This window comes from Erinaceus europaeus, chromosome 12 (genome assembly GCF_950295315.1).
Source record: "Erinaceus europaeus chromosome 12, mEriEur2.1, whole genome shotgun sequence".
Classification (NCBI taxonomy): domain Eukaryota; kingdom Metazoa; phylum Chordata; class Mammalia; order Eulipotyphla; family Erinaceidae; genus Erinaceus; species Erinaceus europaeus.
The window spans coordinates 1,102,237-1,124,179 of NC_080173.1; the positions used below are offsets into that span (position 1 = coordinate 1,102,237).

At 46.5% G+C, this 21,943-nt stretch overlaps 1 protein-coding gene across 1 annotated transcript in view; it reads left to right on the top strand.

The window, feature by feature from the left end:
• The window catches only part of TLK2 (tousled like kinase 2), a 111,378-nt gene that overhangs the window by 27,569 nt on the left and 61,866 nt on the right, over positions 1 to 21,943 (top strand). The window contains exons 3-6 of the mRNA XM_060202518.1: positions 11,450 to 11,521; positions 13,114 to 13,183; positions 14,054 to 14,097; positions 14,736 to 14,831. Coding sequence (XP_060058501.1) covers positions 11,450 to 11,521; positions 13,114 to 13,183; positions 14,054 to 14,097; positions 14,736 to 14,831 — 282 coding nt within the window. The remainder of the gene's footprint in view (positions 1 to 11,449; positions 11,522 to 13,113; positions 13,184 to 14,053; positions 14,098 to 14,735; positions 14,832 to 21,943) is intronic.

Here is a 21,943-nt window from a genome sequence, read left to right on the forward strand (position 1 = left end):
TTGGGCAAATGTGTGTGGATCTTACTTCTCAGCTGTGAGCATTAAATGTGCTTTATAAAAACAGTCTGTAGAAATACTTGCTATAATTATTATAGCACCCATTCTTGTGTTAAATATATAGTTTAAACAAGTTTTCATTGTGAAATATACTACATAAGATTTATCGCTTTAAAATATATAGTTGAGGGGCCGGCAGGTGGCTCACCCGCACCTGGTCGCGTGTATGTTACTGTGTGAAAGGACCCCAGCTCAAACCCTGGGAGTGCCTGCTGGGGGAGGCTCTCCTAGCAGGCAGCACAGCGCCTCTCCCGTCTGCCTCTGCCTCTGCCTCTGCCTCTGCCTCTGCCTCACTCCATCTCCACAATTCTGTGTCTTGATTTCCGAAAGGGTAAGTGGCTGCTGGAGCAGAGCATCATGCAGGCAGCCGGCCCCACAGATCACTGTGACAAATGACCAGCAAGAAAGAAGACAGGAAAGTGTTAAGCAGAGTCCGTGCACTCACTGTTTTGTAAGCAGTCCCCAGAACACCTGCTGTTCTTCCAAAGTGAGCCTCAAATTAATGGAATACCAACTCCTCACTCTCTTCCTCAAGCCCCTGGCAACCACGAGTCCCCTTCCGTATATACGGATTGGACTGTTTTGTGTCTCTCACATAAGTGGAGCCAGATGGCATATGCTTTTTCACTACCGGCTTGTTTCTTTTTCAGAAAATGTTTGTTTATTAATGAGAGTGAGCATGCGTGCACCAGAGCACAGTCGGACATGTGATGCGGGATAGAGAGCTCAGGACTTGCTGCTTTGAAGTCTAGCAGGCTAGTCACTGTGCCGCCTTCTGGGCCACTGTTGCTGATGCGCTTGTCCTGGAGCGAGGAGAGCACTGTACTTGTCATGGGCGATAGGGGCTTGAACCCAGTCCTTACGCATGGTGAGTTGTTCGCCCCACCGGTTATGCCGTTTCCCAGCCCCCATTAATTGTATTCATTACTTAAAAAAAATTATTTATTCCCTTTTGTTGTTTTATTGTTGTAGTTGTTGTTGTATAGGACAGAGAGAAATGGAGAGAGGAGGGGAAGACAGAAGGGAAGAGAAAGACAGACACCTGCAGACCTGCTTCACCGCCTGTGAAGCGACTCCCCTGCAGGTGGGGAGCCGGGGGCTCGAATCGGGATCCTTAATACTGGTCCTTGAGCTTTGTACCACCTGTGCATTACCCGCTGCACTACCGCCCAATTCCTACCTTTTTCTTTTTTTTAAATTTATTTTCCCTTTTGTTGCCCTTGTTGTTTTGTTGTTGTAGTTATTATTGTTGTCATTTTTGTTGGATAGGACAGAGAGAAATGGAGAGAGGAGGGGAAGACAGAGAGGGGGAGAGAAAGACAGACACCTGCAGACCTGCTTCACTGCCTGGGAAGCGACTCCCCTGCAGGTGGGGAGCCGGGGGCTCGAACCAGGATCCTTAGGCCGGTCCTCGCGCTTTGCACCACGTGCACTTAACCCGCTGTGCTACCGCCCGACTCCCTTTTTACCTCTTTGATTTGTTGTGACTTTTCTCATACTTTCTCTGACTTTGTTGACATGTTCTTCCACCGAACTTTTCAATTTGGTAAGCATTTTTAAAACCAGAGCTCTGAAGTCTTAATCTTTAGAAAATCTGCATAGCTGTATTGAATTTGGAGTTTTCTTCAAGCTGCTGTCTTGGCTCATTTATGTGAATGATTTCTGCTTCCCCCCCACCCCCCATTATGTTTGGTGCTTTGTAAGTACCAGAGCCAGGGCGGGTCTGTGTTGAGGCGGTCTGGGCATTGCCCAGGAATTTAGTAAAGTGAGGCCTGAGACTACAGCTCTGAGGTTGTGGCAACCAGAAGCCTGCAGTTAGTTGCAAATGCATGGCAGGCTGACTTGGAACCACTGGAATGTAAGTGTGGTGACTTGCTTGTGACTTCTGACTGTCCCCAGGTCTGTTACTGTGGAGACTGAATTCCTCTGTGGCGGCTTCCAAACTGTTGAAGTCATGATGAAGGCTAGCACTGCAGCTCCTAGGCAAATTACAGGTTTTTTTTTTTTTTTTTTTTAATTGGAAAAAAAAGTTTTAGGGGCCAGGTGGTAGTACATCTGGTTAAGGGCATGGAGTACAGTGCGCTTAGCCAGGATTATTGCTGGAGCACTACAGATGCACCATTTCTGGTGGCCTTTTTTTTTTTTTTTTTTCCTGTTTTATTTGCTAGGGCAGAGAGAAATTAAGAGGGAAGGGGAAGATGGGGGGCGGGGAGAGACCTGTAGCACTTGTTTCACTTCTCATGAAACTTCCCCCAGCAGGGAGGGAACAGGGACTTGAACGTGGTAGTATGTGCACTGAATCTCCAGGTATGCCACTACTGAGTCCCCTTTTTACTTAATTTTAATGAGTGCGAGGGAGAGGCACCAGATTCACTCTGTGTTATTATGATGCCAGGAATTGAACCTAGAACCTCAGAGCTTTAGGCATGCAAATCTGTTGCGTGACCATTATTTGGTCTCGCCAACCCTGATGTAGGTTCTTTTTTTTCTTTCTGTTTTTTTAAAAATATTTATTTATTCCCTTTTGCCCTTGTTTTATGGTTGTAATTGATGTCATAGTTGTTGGATAGGACAGAGAGAAATGGAGAGAAGAAGGGAAGACAGGGGATCCTTATGCTGGTGCTTGCACTTTGCGCCACCTGCGCTTAACCCGCCCAACTCCCGCCTTTCTATTTTTTTTTAATTGATTTAATAATGATCAACAAGACTGTAGGATAAGAGGAGTACAGTTCCCTCCACCAGAGTTCTGTGTCCCATCCCCTCTATTGGAAACTTCCTTATTCTTTATCCCTCTGGGAGTATGGACCCAGGGTCATTGTGGGTTGCAGAAGGTGGGAGGTCTGGCTTCTGTAATTGCTTCCCCGCTGGACATGGGTGTTGACAGGTGGATCCGTACCCGCAGCCTGTCTCTCTCTTTCCCTAGTGGGGCAGGGCTCTAGGGAGGTAGAGAGAGGTCAGCTAGCATACCGATGCTTATGTGGTGCCAGGGATCAAACCCAGGACCTCATAAATGCAGCTCTTGCACTGTCCTTGCTCAGCCCCTCCCCTGGTTGAATTAATGCTATTTTTAATGGTTAAACACTGAAGTTATGAACTCTTGTTCAAATAGTGTTCCCTATAATGATGATTATTTTAGTCAATGTAGTGAGTAGAATATGAAGCAAATAATGTGTAAGTTCTAGAAAAGAAGATAATAAACTTACTTGTAGTGTGTGTGTGTGTGTGTGTGTGTGTGTATACATGCGCGTGCGCACACACACTTGACCATGTGAGCCACTGCCTGCCCCGACTTGTAAATACTGTGATTTGGGGCCGGCAGGACAGCTTTCATGGAGAGTGCAGAATTCGCTGCTCTGCCAGCGTGTGGCCGCCCGCCGCCCTGGAGGAAGCTTGGGTGCTGTGGCGTCTGTCTCTTCCCAGCAGTCTGTCTCAAAAGTTAGCCCAAAATGGTGAAGTCCCACTGTCAAGAAAAGAGGAAAATACTGTGGTTTTTATATTTAGACAACGAAATCAAAAGAAACGAAAATGATCAGAAAGGGCATCGTGGGAGTTGACTCAGTGGGTAAGCATGGGACTCTTGAGCATGAGGCCCGGCGGACAGCACCCTCAGTGGTGCAGGTGCAAAGTGATGAGCAGGTGCTCCCGGCGCCTTCCCCACCTCCCGCTCTCGGTGATCAGGAAATACTCTGAAACAGTAACACCAGCTAGCAAGATTGGACTCTGAAACAGTAACACCAGCTAGCAAGACTGGACTCTAAAACAGTAACACCAGCTAGCAAGATTGAACTCTGAAACAGTAACACCAGCTAGCAGGATTGAACTCTGAAACAGTAACATCAGCTAGCAAGATTGAACCCTGAAACAGTGACACCAGCTAGCAAGATTGAACTCTGAAACTAACACCAGCTAGCAAGATTGAACTCTGAAACAGTAACACCAGCTAGCAAGATTGGACTCTGAAACAGTAACACCAGCTAGCAAGACTGGACTCTGAAACAGTAACACCAGCTAGCAAGATTGAACTCTGAAACAGTAACACCAGCTAGCAAGATTGAACTCTGAAACAGTGACACCAGCTAGCAAGATTGGACTCTGAAACAGTAGCACCAGCTAGCAAGATTGAACTCTGAAACAGTGACACCAGCTAGCAAGATTGGACTCTGAAACAGTAGCACCAGCTAGCAAGATTGTACTCTGAAACAGTGACACCAGTTAGCAAGATTGAACTCTGAAACAGTAACACCATCTAGCAAGATTGGACTCCGAAACAGTAACACCTGCTAGCAAGATTGAACTCTGAAACAGTAGCACCAGCTAGCAAGATTGAACTCTGAAACAGTGACACCAGCTAGCAAGATTGGACTCTGAAACAGTAGCACCAGCTAGCAAGATTGGACTCTGAAACAGTAACACCTGCTAGCAAGATTGAACTCTGAAACAGTGACACCAGTTAGCAAGATTGAACTCTGAAACATTAACACCTGCTAGCAAGATTGGACTCTGAAACAGTAGCACCAGCTAGCAAGATTGAACTCTGAAACAGTAACACCAGCTAGCAAGACTGAACTCTGAAACAGTAACACCAGCTAGCAAGATTGAACCCTGAAGAAACAATAACACCAGCTAGCAAGATTGAACTCAGAAACAGTAACACCAGCTAGCAAGATTGAACTCTGAAACAGTGACACCAGCTAGCAGGATTGAACTCTGAAACAGTGACACCAGCTAGCAAGATTGGACTCTGAAACAGTAACACCAGCTAGCAAGATTGAACTCTGAAACAGTAGCACCAGCTAGCAGGATTGAACTCTGAAACAGTAACACCAGCTAGCAAGATTGGACTCTGAAACAGTGACACCAGCTAGCAAGATTGAACTCTGAAACAGTAGCACCAGCTAGCAGGATTGAACTCTGAAACAGTAACACCAGCTAGCAAGATTGAACTCTGAAACAGTAGCACCAGCTAGCAGGATTGAACTCTGAAACAGTAACACCAGCTAGCAAGATTGAACTCTGAAACAGTAGCACCAGCTAGCAGGATTGAACTCTGAAACTGTAGCACCAGCTAGCAAGATTGGACTCTGAAACAGTGACACCAGCTAGCGAGATTGAACTCTGAAACTAACACCAGCTAGCAAGATTGAACTCTGAAACAGTAGCACTAGCTAGCAAGATTGAACTCTGAAACAGTAACACCAGCTAGCAAGATTGAAGTGAATGGCTGGACTGGTCACGTGATCCTCACGTGTGAGTGATACTTGAACAAGTTATTGTAGCTTCAAGTATATAAAGATACCACAACACTGAACAGGAGTTAAAGTTTGATCTATAGATTTTATGACCGCAGTTCATCAACACCTAGGAATAGTGAGTGGGGCACGATCTGGAGCTAGAGCTGTTCAAAGTTAAATTGTGAGAGGGCATTTCCTCTCCTCTCGTAAGGGAATTACTGAGTCACCACGGAGCGTTGATTCTGACAGAAGAAGGCCTTTGCTGGCATATGGCACTGGGGGTCTGCGACTCGATTCTCTTCTGGTTTCACTTCACTGTGCAGCTTGACAAATTTCTCCCAGGAATCTCTCACCGCAGTGAGAGTACACCTGAAACACACCTTGATAGGAGCAGTGCTCTCATCATATTTTTGTTAAAAAGATGCCATACTTAAAACAGAAAGGGAAATGTTTCTTCATTGGTTTAGGGGCCAGAGCACCCACCTGCACTTGGTGGCCTGTCTCTTGGTCTGTAACCCCTGCTCTTCCCCACTCAGCCCTCCCTCCATGACAGTTTGTTGGGCTGTCACTGCCCCTCCATTCTCATCTTCAGCAAGCACCACTTGACTTTCTGTGTTAGATTGGCCTAATGTGGGTTCTTATATGAGTGAAATGATTTGATACATGGTCCACTGGGACTGACTTCTTTCACTTAGCAGAATGTTTTCAGGGTTGTCTATTTGTAGTTTGTATTAGTGCTCGACTTTTAATTTTTTATTTATTTATTTTTAAGTATTTTATTTTTTTGGGAGAGATGCAGAGAATGACGCAGAGAGAAACACCAGAGCACTGTTCAGCTCTGGCTTATGGTGGTGTGGGGGATTGAACCTGGGACTTCTTCTGATCCTCAGGCATCAGACTCTGTTTGCATAACCACTATGCTATCTACCCCCGCCCTATTTTTTTTTTTTTTAATTCCTTAACACTTAACTGTTATATTTTTAACTTAAACTTCCTCTAGGGCATTTGAAATGCCTATCCAAAGAACCTGACTTTGATGAGACTTTTTAAATTGCCAAATAATCTAGTTGTATGAGCATACCACTTTTTGTTTACTTAAAAATAACACATTTTGTTTATTGGATAAAGAGAGAAATTGAGAGGGAAGATGGAGATAGAGAAAGAAACACCCGCAGAACTGCTTCATTAAGCAACACCCCCCCCCCAGGTGGGGATAGGGGACTTGAACCTGGGTCCTTGTGGATTATCTTTTTTTTTTTTTTTTAAGATTTATTTATTGCATATGGGAGAGTTTTGCGTGAGGCAGAAGGAGAGCGAGAGAAGTCCACACTGCTCTGGCACGTGAGTACTAGGGGCTGACCCGGGAGCTCAGCCTACAAGGCCTCGCTCCGCTAGCTGGGCTCCGCGGCCATGTTTGGTCCTTATCAGCGGATAGGCATTTGCATTGTGCCCACCTTGAGACTTTTGTGAGCAGTACTGCTGTGCATGTTTGTGTCCAGGTCACTGTGCCATTGTTCATTATGTGGCTGAGAGGCGTCTATAGGCCACTAGTGACTGTATCTGGGTGACTGCCAGACTGTTTTTGAAAGCGGAAGCAGCAGTATATGGTGTACGAGCGTTCTAGTTCCGTTCACACTTTGTCCAGTACTGATTTTATTTATTTATTTGTTTATTATTTTAAGGTTTACGTACTTATTTTTGCTTCCAGGGTTATTGCTGGGGCTCTGTGCCTGCACTACGAATCCACTGCTCCTGGCACTTTCCCCCATTCACTGTTGTCGTCATCGCCGTTGTTGGGTAGGACAGAGAGACATGGAGAGAGGAGGGGAAGACAGAGACGGGGGGAGAAAGACAGACACCTGCAGACCTGCTTCACCACCTGTGAAGCAACCCCCCGTAGGTGTGGAGCTGGGGGCTCGAACCGGGATCCTTGTGTGGGTCCTTGTGCTTTGCACCACCTGTGCTTAACCCGCTGTTTACCACCCAGCCCCCTATTTATTTATTTACCAGTAGATAGAGACACAGAGAAATTGAGACAGGAGAGGGAGAGAGGGAGAAAGACAGACAGACACCTGCAGCCCTGCTTCTCCACTCATGAAGCTTTCCCCCAGCAGGTGGGTACTAGGGGCTTGAACCTGGGCCCTTGTGCCCTGTAATGTGAGTACTTAACCAGGTGCTCCACCCCCTGGCCCCTTTTATTATTTTTTTAATTGAGAGGTTAATGGCTTACAGTAGAGTGGATGGTATAGTTTCCCATCTCGCCAAGGTAGGTGTCTGAAAAACACTCTTTCGTCCCCAAGTCAGGTCCAGTGTTGTGTACCAGGGCCTACCTGGGAGACCCGTCACCTGTCACAGTCCCTCCCTGCCCCAGCGTCCTTGCTGTGGTGCAGCCCACTGCGGGCATGAGTCTTACTTTGTGTGTCTTTTTCCTGTTCTTGTTTATGAGTGAGAGCACCCCAGCCTCAGCCTTCTCCGGCTCAGCCCACTGAACTTTGTGTCTTCTTGAGGACGACTGACCATTCTAGTGGGCTGGCTGCTGTCTCTTTGGAGTCTTGGTCCCTGTTCAATGAGTTGAGTGTCTCCCATGTGTTTATAGGCCATTTTATTTTATTTTTTTTAAATTTTTTAATTAATTTTATTTTTGAGAGATGAAGAGAGGAGAGAGAGAGAAACACCAGAGCACTGCTCAGCTCAGGCTTATGGTGGTGCGGGGGATTGAACCTGGGACTTAGGAGCCTCAGGCATGAGAGTCTGTTTGCATAACCGTTATGCTGTCTCCCCCACCCTATAGGCCATTTTATATCCCCTTTGGAGAAATGACAACTCAAGATTTTTCACTCATTAAAATAATATTCTTACTTTATTTATTGGCTAGAGACAGAGATCAAGAGTGTGTCTATGTGAGAGAGAGAGAGAGAGAGAGAGAGGGAGAGGGAAGAGAAGGGGGAGGAACACTCGCAGCCGCACCGTTTAACTGCTTGTGAAGTTCCTTTTGTGGTTGGGGACTTGGGACTTAAGGCTCTGGATAATGTACTCAGCTGGCCGCACCAGCCCTGTGGCCCATTTTTAAATGGGCTTGTCTCTTTTCTGTCATCGCATTATAAAAGTCCTTTCCACAGTCTTTATCCAACATGTGATTTCAAAATATTTTCTCCCATTTTGTGGTTTGTCTTTTTACGTTATTGGTAGTGTTCTTTCAGCCACAAAGGTTTAATTAAAATACATATTGTCAGGGCTGGGTGGTGGTGCACTGGGTAGAGTGCACACTGCTTTTTTTTTTTTTTTTTTTTTGCCTCCAGGGTTGTCACTGGGGCTCGGTGCCCGCACTATAAATCCACTGCTCCTGGAGGCCATTTCCCCATTTTTGTTGCCCTTGTTGTGCCCTTGTTGTTGTTGTCATTGCTGTTGTTACTGTTACTGGATAGGACAGAGAGAAATCGAGTAAGAAAGAGACACCTGCAGACCTGTTTCACCATTTGTGAAGTGACCCCCTGCAGGTGGGGAGCCGGGGGCTAGAACCGGGATCCTGACGCCGGTCCCTGCGCTTTGCGCCACATGCGCTTATAACCCGCTGCGCCACCGCCCGCAGCCCCGGTGCGGTTTTCTCATAAATGTGAGAAGTTTCCTACCATTATCACTTGTCATTTTATTCTGTTTCCTTCCTTCCTTCCTTCTTTCTCCCTCCCTTCCGTCCCTCCCTCCCTCCCTCCCTCCCTCCCTCCCTCCCTTCCTTCCTTCCTCCCTTCCTTCCTTTCCCTGTCGTCGTGGCTATAGGAACGAACCCAGGGCGTTGCCCATGCATGATACTGCTGAGTGGATTCCTTGGCCATTTTTGACAAATGTTTTTCCTGGGGAGGGAACCACCCAGGGAGCTCCCCAGTGCCATCCAGGGTGCTGCCTTGTGGTGCTGGGGTCAAACTTAGGGCCTTCCACTTAGCATTCATGTGATTTCTGGTTCTTTACATCTGGTGTCCCAACTCTGTGATAGTGCTCTGCTTACCAGTTCCCCTCATTTTTCTGAAGCTTTGTTAATTTCTGGCTCTTCACTCTGCTTTTCAGCTTGTATAACTTCAGTCTGTTACAAATTTGCTGCCTAGTTTTATTTTTTAAAATATTTATTTATTATTGGATGTATATATAGAGAGAGATTGAGAGAGAGACAGAGAGACACCCGCAGCCCTGCTTCACCACTCGTGAATCTTTCCCCTTGCAGGTGGGGACCAGGGTCTTGAACCTGGGTCCTTGCAAACTAATGTCAGTGCTTAACCAGGTACACCACTACCTGGCCCCTGCTGATTATTTCTTTTACCAGTTTGGTTCTACTTTTGAGTCTCTAGTGCATTTGAAATTTCAGTTACATTTTAACTTGAGTTCCTATTTATTTTCTTTTGCAGATAGAATTTCTGTGCCTGTATTAACAATCTCTATTTGATACCGTGTTGCCATTCATAACCCCCTTTACTGCTTTAACTGTAGTCTCCTTTGCTGCGTGCACATGTCTGTTATCCTGTCTGTGACGTTACTCTGTTAGCCAGCATACGCCCCTTCACCACAGACGCTGTCTTCTGCTGACCTTCCCCAGCCCCACCCGGGGCCATACTTTGCTGTTTCTTTGCATGCTCTGTGGCGTTTTGTTGGGATATGGTACTGTAGTGACTGAGTACTGGTTTCCCTGTTCCACCCCTTGCAGTTCTTTTTTTTTTTTTTTTTTGTATTTTCCCTTTTGTTGCCTTTTTTATTTTTATTGTTGTAGTTATCGTTGTTGTTATTGAGGTTGTCGTTGTTGGATAGGACAGAGAAATGGAGAGAGATGGGGAAGACAGAGAGAGGGAGAGAAAGACAGACACCTGCAGACCACCTGTGAAGCGACTCCCCTGCAGGTGGGGATCTGGGGGCTTGAACCCGGATCCTTACCTAGGTCCTTGTGTTTCGCGCCACGTGTGCTCCGCCACCGCCGGACTCCGACTCCCTGCTTGTGAATCCAAGTCTCCTCTGCCCAGCATCGAGTGCCGAGGCGCGCCCAGCCCTCCGTTCCTCCAGCTGCTCACAGTCTGGTGCTCTCCACAGAGCCGCTCAAGTCTGGGTTCCTCTGGACAGGGAGCTGGGAGGTGCTGGCTGTTCTGACTCTGAGCGCCCCCTGGAGGTCGTCCTCCCTCCCTAGTTTTCTCCTGTCTGCTGACTGGCCTCTAGTCTAGCTTGTATGCCTATTATTTATCCTTGGTTCTCCTTCTAATGGCCTTCACCACAACCGCTGCTACTTTTGAGACTGCCCTCAGAATTAAAGCAGCAAAGAGTGTTAGAAATGAAGTTGGCAGCCATGGGAAGAACTGTGCTGCTCGGTGTTCCTGCTTTGTCCCCGGGCCGAACGGCTCAGCCAGTAACCTCCGGGGGAAGTCGGAGGGAGGTGTGGGGGGAGGACGGGCCTGGACCCTAGCTTTCACGGCGCCTTGCCTAGGACAGAGCCTGTGGCTGAGGTCTTGCTGACAGGGAAACCTGAGGTCTCTGGAGGCCTGCTGGGGGGAGAGGACCGTGTCCATGTTCAGGGCTCTTTTGAAGCCTTGCTGAGATGAGGTTGGAGGAGGAGGGGACAGTGGTCGCAGTCACCTTTCAACCTGACTTTTTATAGATTTCATCAGACAGTTACTTCCTCATTTGTTGTTTGCCCTGAGGGACTATCTCCAGAGGAATTACATGCTTTAAAAACACTTTTCAGCAGTTTCACTCAAGAGAGGGCCAGTAGAGCTCCTCACATCATCACGACAGAAGTCAGTGTCTTGTAACTGTTTTTTGAATTAGCAAGCACACTTAAAGCATGACTCAGAAAATAACTTTCTTCATCTCAGTCTCTGTCCACCCTTCAACACGGTCTTTAAGCATTTCAACTTTTAGATGTCTGAAAGAATCGATTCCTAAAGAACGAGCTCCCTACATGTTGAAATGCTCGGAAAAGGAAAGGTGCATGGGGACAGTGTTTGTGGAGAAAATGGAGACTAGCAGTGGCTAGAGACTCGACTTTGGGCACTGTGCTAGAGTTGCTTGAGCTGCTGCAAACTGCCTTGGAGGTGTCAGCGGCTTGGTCAACTCTCCTTCTCCCTAACCTGGTGAAAACCGAGAGCGAGTTCCTCAGTTTCACTTTTCTGTTTAATTTCTTTTCTTTGCAGGGGCCACTCAACAGTGAGTCTTCCAATCAGAGCTTGTGCAGTGTGGGATCCCTGAGTGACAAAGAAGCGGAGGTAAGACGCACCACGGGGCTGGCCGCACTCCAGCTCTCAGTGTGGGTAAGGGGCCCACAGAGCCTGTGGCGGCGGGCGCAAGGTGCCGTGAGAGCTGTACTGACTCCTGCCTTGGGAAGTGGGGACACCGCCTCCCTGCGACCTTCGTCTTGTGAGTCAGCAGAGTGACCTGATGGTGGTGGGGTGAGAAAACTGCTGGGTCCCAGGGGCCTGCAGAGGCCTGTGTAGAGGACTCCTCTTTGGGTCGCGTACTGGGTCCCAGGGGTGCTGCTGAGGCCTGTGTAGAGGACTCCTCTTTGGGTCGCGCACTGGGTCCCAGGGGGCCTGCTGAGGCCTGTGTAGAGGACTCCTCTTTGGGTCTCGTACTGGGTCCCAGGGGTGCTGCAGAGGCCTGTGTAGAGGACTCCTCTTTGGGTCGCGCACTGGTCCCAGGGGTGCTGCTGAGGCCTGTGTAGAGGACTCCTCTTTGGGTCTCGTACTGGGTCCCAGGGGTGCTGCTGAGGCCTGTGTAGAGGACTCCTCTTTGGGTCGCGCACTGGGTCCCAGGGGTGCTGCTGAGGCCTGTGTAGAGGACTCCTCTTTGGGTCTCGTACTGGGTCCCAGGGGTGCTGCTGAGGCCTGTGTAGAGGACTCCTCTTTGGGTCGCGCACTGGGGCCCAGGGGTGCTGCTGAGGCCTGTGTAGAGGACTTCTCTTTGGGTCGCGCACTGGGTCCCAGGGGTGCTGCTGAGGCCTGTGTAGAGGACTCCTCTTTGGGTCACGTACTGGGTCACAGGGGCCTGCTAAACCTGTGTAGAGGACTCCTCTTTGGGTCGAGTTTTCTTGTCTCATTAACTATGATGTGGTCCTAGTGCGTTATTACTGTTACTGTTGCTTGTGGATGTGTTCACTCTTTCTCCCACCCTTCCCCTCTCCTCTCCCTCCCAAGCCCCCTCTTCTGGGCAGATTTGCAGTTGCAGCTGAGTAAGTTTGGGAGCCTGGACTCAACACTTGTTCTTCCCAGAATGGACCCATGTAGTTTGGCTGACTCAGCACAGAAGCTGAAATTTTGTGTGTGTGTATTTTAGGCATACAACCTAGCTTCGTGAATATGGGTCCAAATCAGCTTTGCATGTAGATAAACTTTAAATAACCGAGAGCCAATGTGATTATATAAATCTTCCTCTCCACTCCCTCCCTTCTTTCTTTCCTTCCTTCCTTCCTTCAATTTTTTTTATTTTTTAATTTGAAATTGATGCTTAATGTTAGTATTGCTGGATCAGAGGTTATTTCCATTTTTTAGTTTTTAGGGAATGTTCATAACTTTTTCATGTAGATGGTAGCTCTGTAAACCCCACTGACAGTGTGCTCAAGTTCCTTTAGCAACACTGATCTAGAGATGAGTAACTGAAGTTCTGATATTGGAAGCAGTTTGCCTAATGGTTTGGTTTTTGATCTTGTTCTCAAAGTGCAGGGCACAGAGTTAGCACTCGAAAGACTGGTTGAATCTGTTCACAGATTTGATAGTGTGTGTCTTGGTAGCACATTCTCTGTTTTTCATAACGTGAGGAACTTACCAAAATGCTAATTTTAACATATACGGTATTTTAACAGACTCCTGAGAAAAAGCAGAATGACCAACGAAACCGGAAAAGGAAAGCGGAACCATATGAAACTAGCCAAGGTAGGAATTACTTTCACCTTGCAAACATATGACATTGGCATATGTTAGAATTCTTCAACTCACAGTAAGTAATTAGCATACAAGGGTTCCCAACAGAGAAAATGATGTGTCTTAAGGGAACTGTTTCTGATAGACACCGGACAAAGTGTCAGCTCTTTGGGGACTCGTTTTCCCTCCTGTAAGCCAACAGTCTTGATTGTCCCACTGCATTTTCCCCTTCAGACTAGTCATGTGCTACACAGAGGAGAGATTGCAGTGACTTGTTCAGAACGGGCAACCAGGAATGGTTTCACTGACAAGACTTCATTCCACCTGCTCCTCCTCCCTGCCAGTTACTTAGCTGGACATGGACACCCAGTTGAGTAAGCCTGTGGATGTGCTGGTGCCAGCACCAAGTCCTCGTATAAGTAAAGGGAGCGGCTGCCTCTCTCCCACCCCCATTCTAAGAAACTAAAATCTCAGTCTGTTTTACATTTTTCTTAATTATCTTTTAACTCCCTAAAATATCTAAAATACTGTGGGGAAAATCTGAAATCAAATAAACGTTTTGTCTGGGGAGTTTGTCTTGAATTCTTCTGTTAGTTGGTGGAGATGAAGTGAATTACAGATTTATTTTGTTACACAGTTGTGTCATAAGTATCGTTGACAAATCTAGAAGCAGTAAGAGTTTCCTCTGTCTCCTGCTTATTCTGCCTATTGGTTACACGGAAAGATCTGTTTAGGATGTAGATATTTTGGCTTGTTTGTCAAAAGTAAAACCAGAGCATGAATTATGACGACATGTGCAGTGACTGAGGACACAGTCCATTTTTGTGAGTGGTGGTCTCAGTGTGTTTTGGAAACAGCTACTTACCCTGCTTTCATTTTCAGGAAAAGGCACTCCTAGGGGACATAAAATCAGTGATTACTTTGAGGTAAGTTAAATTTCCAAAACCTATAAGTATTTTTTTTTTTAAACCTGAACCCTTATGTTCCATCTCCCTATCTTCATCAGTCGAATATTTAGGAAGTCAGACTGCTACTGACTTCCTAAATATCAATTTTTTTTTAAGTTACGTGTCTTGTCTGTGATGATATAAAAGTTCACAAATGAACTGGTCTTCCTCCTGGCCAGTCAGGCTTCTTGTCTCACAAAGGTTGAGTGCAGTCACGTGGACTCTCTGTGCCCCCTTCCCATCAGTCCAGTGGCACCACCTTCAGTGCTTACAAAAGACACTGGCATCCCCTGTACCCTGTATTCTTGCTCTGATGTTTGAAGATGAGAAAGGAAAATACTCTTCTGTTCTTTCAAAACCACATGTCCCTTCATAGTTTTCTAGCCCTGTTTTCTTCTGTGAATCTTGCTAGATCTCTGCTGGAATGCATTGTTAATAATTTCATTGAAAAGATAGCAAAGGTTGACTCACATGGCATTTGCTCTCTGGCCAGAGATATATAGAATTAAGGGGGCCGTATATAATTAAGACCTGTCTGTGTATTAATCTTTTACTCTCCTTATTTGAAGTGTAGTATTGTTCTGAATCACTCGTGTCCATTTTTCCCTGTTGGCCAGTTTGCTGGGGGAAGCGGGCCAGGAAGCAGCCCTGGCAGAAGTGTTCCACCAGTTGCACGGTCCTCACCTCAACATTCCTTATCCAATCCCTTACCGGTAAGCATTCACCTGGAGAAACTTGACACCTGTTGGAGGAGACAAGAAGGCCGGGGATCTCCAAGCAAAGTCTCTCTCTCTTATCACTTAGCCAAGGGCATGAGACATTAAGGAGAAAAGTTTCTAGTACGACTTATAAGCCATTTCCATAAGATTCGAATCTAGATTAGTAAATTAATATACTGCTTAGAGCTACCCTTTTCTCTCAGTAGAGTAAGTCTGTAGATCTGTTTTGGCAAGGAAACCAAACAGTAGGTTTTTACTTTTGCCAAGCTTTTATCTTTCTGCAACTGAATCATTGTTATTATTATTAATCATTTTAAAGTCTGTTCAGCACCTGGCACTTGGCCAGGCTCGTTCAGTGACGCAGGAGAAGGCTGCTGCTGACTGCGAGTGGCACCCTCTGACCGCGTGCTGCGTTGCCCTGTGCAGCCCTGCCTCCTTGGAGGCACCTTTGGTGCTGTGATCTGTCTCACTCTGTCTGTCTGAAGAATGTATCCAGAGCAGTGCATGATGACAGAAAAGAAAAGAAATGACAGCCGGTGCTGTGCAGACTTGAGATACGTTTGTTTCTGCCTAAAAATCTTCAAACTTAAAACAGAGTGTGTGTGTGTGTGTGTGTGTGTGTGAGAGAGAGAGAGAGAGAGAGAGAGAGAGAGAGATTTATGCATTGGAGGAGACAGAAGCTGAGAGGGAAGAGGAGCTATAGAGGGAGAGAGAAAGAAGAGACATCTCTGCTTCAATACTTGTGAAGCTTCTCCCTGACAGGTGGGAACTGAGGTTTTGAACCCAGGTCCTTTCACATTATAACATGTGCTCTCAACCAGATGCGCCTCCATCCAGCCCCAAGTCTTCCAAACTTTCTTCCTGGGGGTAGTTGTTCTCTGTGTGAGCATTTAGGCAGCATCGGGAGAACTTCTGGTCCTAACTGGGAGGTCAGGGGAAGGTGCTGTGGGAGTCCTGTGGGCAGAAGTCAGGGTGCCAGAGCACAACCCCCACACGGGAAACAGCCTCTGAGCTGCTGCGCTCACAGAGGATTTTGTCCGTTTGCTTGCGTGCCTTTGGATATTTAGTTGACATCGTACAACAGTTCTGTGCTCAAATGTTTGTTCTGTCCCGTGATGCCTGAGATATTGCTGTGTATTTGGAGTTAAAAGGAAGGGCTCTCTGTTTAAGAAAGTTGCTTTTCTGTGCTTCAGCAGAATTGGTCAGAGCTGGTCTTTTACTTAACTCCATATGAGAGCTAGAGAGACAGACAGGCCGGTCAGTCTGCCGACCAGAGCAGCAGTGCGGTGCGTGTGCTGCCAGAGATAAAGCCAGGAACCTCAGGCATGAAGGCTGGTGCTCTACCGGCCAGGCTGTACTCAGAGACCTGCGTCTCCCGTCTAGCATTGCAAAAGCACCAAGCACAGGCTGTCTTAGTGCCGAACACTCATGAGAATGGACTGGACTCAGCCACTGTAGCTGTTGGCATCCTTGCTAGAAATGTTTGGTCTCTCTCTGGTTAGGCTGAGTTTATCAGACCACAGTTGAGGAGTCATTTACCTTTATTCTTTTTTTTTTTTTTTTAAACCAGAGCACTGTTTAGCTCTGGTTTATGGTGGTGCAGGGGATTGAACCTGGGACTTTGGAGCCTCAGGCATGAGAGTCTGTTTGCATAACCATTATGTTATCTACCCTCCGCCCCATTTACCTTTATCTTTATTCAGGTTTAAACCCATTAATGTTTCAGAAATGTTAAATGAGATTGTAAAATTTCTTGTTTGGAACAAATCTGTTTTCTATTACTCTTGTTCTTCCTGAAATATTTTCCACCCATGTGTCATTTCGATTGAATCAAAAGAAAAAGAGACACGGGCATGGTCTGCAAACATTCCCCACAGGTAGATCCATGGCGGATGGCTGGCTTCTCATCTGTGTAAGTCTAGGTGTCCATTAGCTCTTGAAACGGGAGCCCAACAATAATTTCCTTTTCCTTTTTTTAAAAATTGTCTTTATTTTATTTATTGGATAGAGACAGCCAGAAGTCTAGAGGGAAGAGGGTGATAGAGAAGGAGAGACAGAGAGACACCTGCAGCCCTGCTTCACCACTCGCCAAGCTTTTCCCCTGCAGGTGGGGACTGGGGGCTCAAACCTGGGTCCTTGCGCATTGTAACGTGCACTCATCCAGGTGTGCCACCACCCGGTTCCGTAATTTCCTTTTCCTGTGACGCTTCTCGTAGCTCTCCATCCTCCCAACCTTTAACCTAGGTTCTGCGCTTCAGTGTCTTGTCATTCAATGTTTCCTGTCCTCAGATCTGCCTAGTAAAACTCAGGCCTGATAGCTCTGCCTGCCCGGTCCCTAGTAGCTCATCAAACTGAGAGGAAGGTGCCCATCTGCATGCTGCCCGGCCTTACTGTTGGCCGCTGTGCTGCTCCCCCGGTTCCCTAGTCAGTTAGTTCCCTTCCCCAGACGAGTACTCGCAGATGTTTGTCCTTTCCTGCAAGCCTCCAATAATGCTGCTTCCCTCTCTACTACCTTGACTCAAGACTTTGCTTCTTAGTTTTACTGAAAAAATGGAAGCTGTTGGATGAGAATTTTCACACACTCTTGTAGTAGGTAAAGTGAGCTGCTTCCATCAGGAATCATGTGTATCTCAAAGTGATTTCTCGTGTCTGCTCTTACCTCGTTCGTACTCAATGTAGTAGGCAGAGCAGTTCTGTTTAACAGACCCCGAGCTGTTCAGCGACCAGTTCACACTGCTTTCAACTTTTACAGCTGTGGAAGCTCCTGCTTGACTTGTGCGTAGCCAGCCTTCTCCTCCACCTCCACGTCACCCTCGCATCTTCAGCTGTCCTCCGTTCTCCCTCACGCCACTCTGGCCATACTGGTCCGGGAGGTTGAACACCACAGGAGACGCCTGGTCTGGACCATTTGTACGCGTGCTCTTTCATCTAGGAGAACAGCATAATTAATGATCGTCTCTTTTCTTTTTTTCTTGCCTCCAGGGTTCTCACGGGCTCGGTGCCAGCACCACGAATCCACTGCTCCTGGAGGCTGTTTTTTCCATTTTATTGCCCTTGTTGCCCCTGCTGTGGTTGTCATTGTTATTGTTGTCATAGCTTTTGTTGTTGGATAGGACAGAGAGAAATCGAGAGAGGAGGGGAGAAAGACACCTGCAGACCTGCTTCACCACCTTTGAACTTGGAGGTGGGGAACTGGGGATTTGAACCAGGATCCTTATGCTGGTCTTTGCACTTTGTGCCACATGTGCTTAACCCGCTGCGCTACCTCCCAGCCCCCTGATTAATGATCTCGTAACTGGGCCGTTGCTCGAGAGTTACTTCACTAGAAGTCTCCTGTTCAGCTACTCTGAAGTAGCAATCCCTGTCCCCAATTCTCCATCTTAGTCATTACCATCTGACATGAGAATGTAATAGGTACAAGTATGATTTTGACAGTTGGTTCATATTTATTTATACATGTATAAAAGCACACAGGCAACTGCACTGTAATGAATTAGGGTAAAGAGTATTTCAGAAAATATCCTTAGCCCTTTGGAAATAAATCCCTCTTCACACCCCCACTCGGTCGTACCATCTCGGCCCTCTTGGCACAATGCCCTGACTTGCGGCAGCATGAGCGACTGTTTGGGCTTTGTGTCGAGAAGCCAGGCAGCGCAAACTGCTTCGTCTGGCTCCTTTGGTTTGGTTTTACTGGGGAGAACCACTCGTGTGGCATGTGTTGTTGTAGGCCATTCATTCTCGCTGTGTGTGGTAGACTTGATTTTCTGATTCATAATTTTCAGATTTTAATTTTTACTACGCAGTAAATCTACTGCTCGTCTTTTTTTTCACTCAAATGCTAATCTTGTGAGAGCGGGGACTTTTTTGTACTGTATGTTGCTCTCGTCCACCTCTCACTGGAATTTTTTGTATAAATTATTTTAACTATTTGATCCTCAGTATGAAAGTGTCATGGTGCTCCTGCTGGCACCAGGGGCCTTGTACCTCAGAGAGTGTGAGCCTTTTTCTTTTCTTTTCTTTTCTTTTCTTTTCTTTTCTTTTCTTTCCTTCCTTCCTTCCTTCCTTTCTTTCTTTCCCTCCAGAGTTATTGCTGGGGCTAGGTGCCTGTACTACGAATCCACTGCTCCTGGAGGCCATCTTTTTCCCATTTTATTGCCCTTGTTGTCATCGTCATTATTACTGTTGTTGTCATTGCTGTTGTAGGATAGGACAGAGAGAAATGGAGAGAAGAGGGGAAGACAGAGGGGGAAGGAAAGATAGACATCAACTATGGACATTTAATCTTTGACAAAAGTGCCAAGACTATTAAATGGGGAAAGCAGAATCTCTTCAACAAATGTTGTTGGAAAAAATGGATTGAAACATGCAGATGAATGAAACTGAACCACTCTGTTTCACCAAATACAAAAGGAAATTCCAAGTGGATCAAGGACTTGGATGTTAGATCACAAACTATCAGATACTTAGATGAAAATATTGGCAGAACTCTTTTCTGCATAAATTTTAAAGACATCTTCAATAAAACGAATCCAGTTACAAAGAAGACTAAGACAAGCATAAACCTATGGGACTGCATCAAATTAAAAAGCTTTTGCACAGCTAAAGAAACTGCTACCCCAACCAAGAGACCCCTCACAGAATGGGAGAAGATCTTTCCATGCCATACATCAGACAAGAGGCTAATAACCAGAATATATAAAGAGCTTGCAAATCTCAACAACGAGACAACAAATAACCCCATCCAAAAATGGGGAGAGGACATGGACAGAATATTCACCACAGAAGAGATCCAAAAGGCCGAGAAACACATGAAAAAATGCTCCAAGTCTCTGATTGTCAGAGAAATGCAAATCAAGACAACAATGAGATACCACTTCACTCCTGTGAGAATGTCACACATCAGAAAAGGGAACAGCAGCAAATGCTGGAGAGGGTGTGGGGTCAAAGGAACCCTCCTGCACTGCTGGTGGGAATGTCAATTGGTCCAACCTCTGTGGAGAACAGTCTGGAGAACTCTCAGAAGGCTAGAAATGGACCTACCCTATGACCCTGCAATTCCCCTCCTGGGGATAGATCCTAAGGAACCCAACACATCCATCCAAAAAGATCTGTGTACACATATGTTCTTGGGAGCACAATTTGTAATAGCCAAAACCTGGAAGCAACCCAGGTGTCCAACAACAGATGAGTGGCTGAGCAAGTTGTGGTATATGGAATACTACTCAGCTGTAAAAAATGGTGACTTCACCGTTTTCAGCCGATCTTGGATGGACCTTGAAAAATTCATGTTGTGAGTCGGGCGGTAGTGCAGCAGGTTAAGCGCAGGTGGCGCAAAGTGCAAGGTCTGGCATAAGGATCCCAGTTTGAGCCCCCAGCTCCCCACCTGCAGGGGAGCTGCTTCACAAGTGGTGAAGCAGGTCTGCAGGTGTCTATCTTTCTCTCCTCATCTGTCTTCTCTCTCCATTTCTTTCTGTCCTGTCCAACAATGACAACAATAATAAACTACAACAATAAAACAACACGGGCTACAAAAGGGAATGAATAAATATTTAAAAAAAATAAAAAATCATGTTGAGTGAAATAAGTCAGAAACAGAAGGATGAATATGGGATGATCTCACTCTCAGGCAGAAGTTGAAAAACAAGATCAGAAAAGAAAACACAAGTAGAACCTGAAATGGAATTGGCGTATTGCACCAAAGTAAAAGACTCTGGGGTGGGGGGGTGGGGAGAATACAGGTCCAAGAAGGATGACAGAGGACCTAGTGGGGGTTGTATTGTTATATGGGAATCTGGGGAATGTTATGCATGTTCAAACTACTGTATTTACTGTTGAATGTAAAACATTAATTCCCCAATAAAGAAATTAAAAAAAAAGAACTATAGATAGACAGACACCTGCAGACCTGCTTCACCACCTGTGAAGTGACTCCCCTGCAGGTGGCAGCCGGGGGCTCAAACTGGGATCCTTAGACCGGTCCTTGCGCTTTGCGCCATGTGCGCTTAACCCGCTGTGCTACCGCCTGGCTACCGAGTGTGAGCTTCCGACCCCAGAATGTTTTCTTCCCTTCCTCCTTCGCTACTTCCTACCCCGCCCTCCTTTTCCCCAGACTGCTGGGCAGCTCTGGCTTATATTGGTGCTAGGGATTAAACCTGGGATCAGTGGTACCTGGGGTTGAACATCTTTCTGCATAACCACTGTGCTATGTCCCCAGCCCCCAGATGTTTTCTTTAGCTTCAGTATTTGTCCTGCTTACATTTGATTTAGCTGTTGCATTTATAGTATTTAAAATACCATAAGGTAGGAGTCAGGCGGTAACGCAGCAGGTTAAGCACACGTGGCACAAAGCGCAAGGACCAGCCTAAGGATCCCAGTTCGAGCCCCCGGCTCCCCACCTGCCGGGGAGTCGCTTCACAGGCGGTGAAGCAGGTCTGCAGGTGTCTGTCTTTCTCTCCCCCTCTCTGTCTTCCCCTCCTCTCTCCATTTCTCTCTGTCCTATCCAGCAACAACATCAATAACAATAATAACTACAACAATAAAACAACAAGGGCAGCAAAAGGGAATAAATCAATATAAAAATATTATAAGGCTTGAACTCTTTAATATTTTCTTTTTTTTTTAAGCATTTTCTTTTCTTTTATTATTTATTAACGAGAAAGATAGGAGGGGAGAGAAAGAACCAGATGTCCGTCACTCTGGTCCATGTGCTGCCAGGGATTGAACTCTGGACCTCATGCTTGAGAGTCCAGTGCTTTATCCACTGCACCGCCTCCCGGACCACTGCAGTATTTTCTATTTACCCTACTTTTCCTGTTTCTTTTTCTTTGATTTGGATTCACTAGTACTACTTCTTTAATGTGTCACCAGAGAATGAACTCTCAGAGCCTTATTGTGATACCACTGAGCAGCTTCAAATGCTCAATATTTAATTATTTGGAAAGAGGGAGGGAGGGAGTCGGGCGGTAGCGCAGTGGGTTAAGTGCACGTGGTGCAAAGCGTAAGGATCCCGGTTCGAGCCCCCAGCTCCCCACATGCAGGGGAGTCGCTTCACAGGCGGTGAAGCAGGTCTGCAGGTGTCTGTCTTTCTCTCCCCCTCTCTGTCTTCC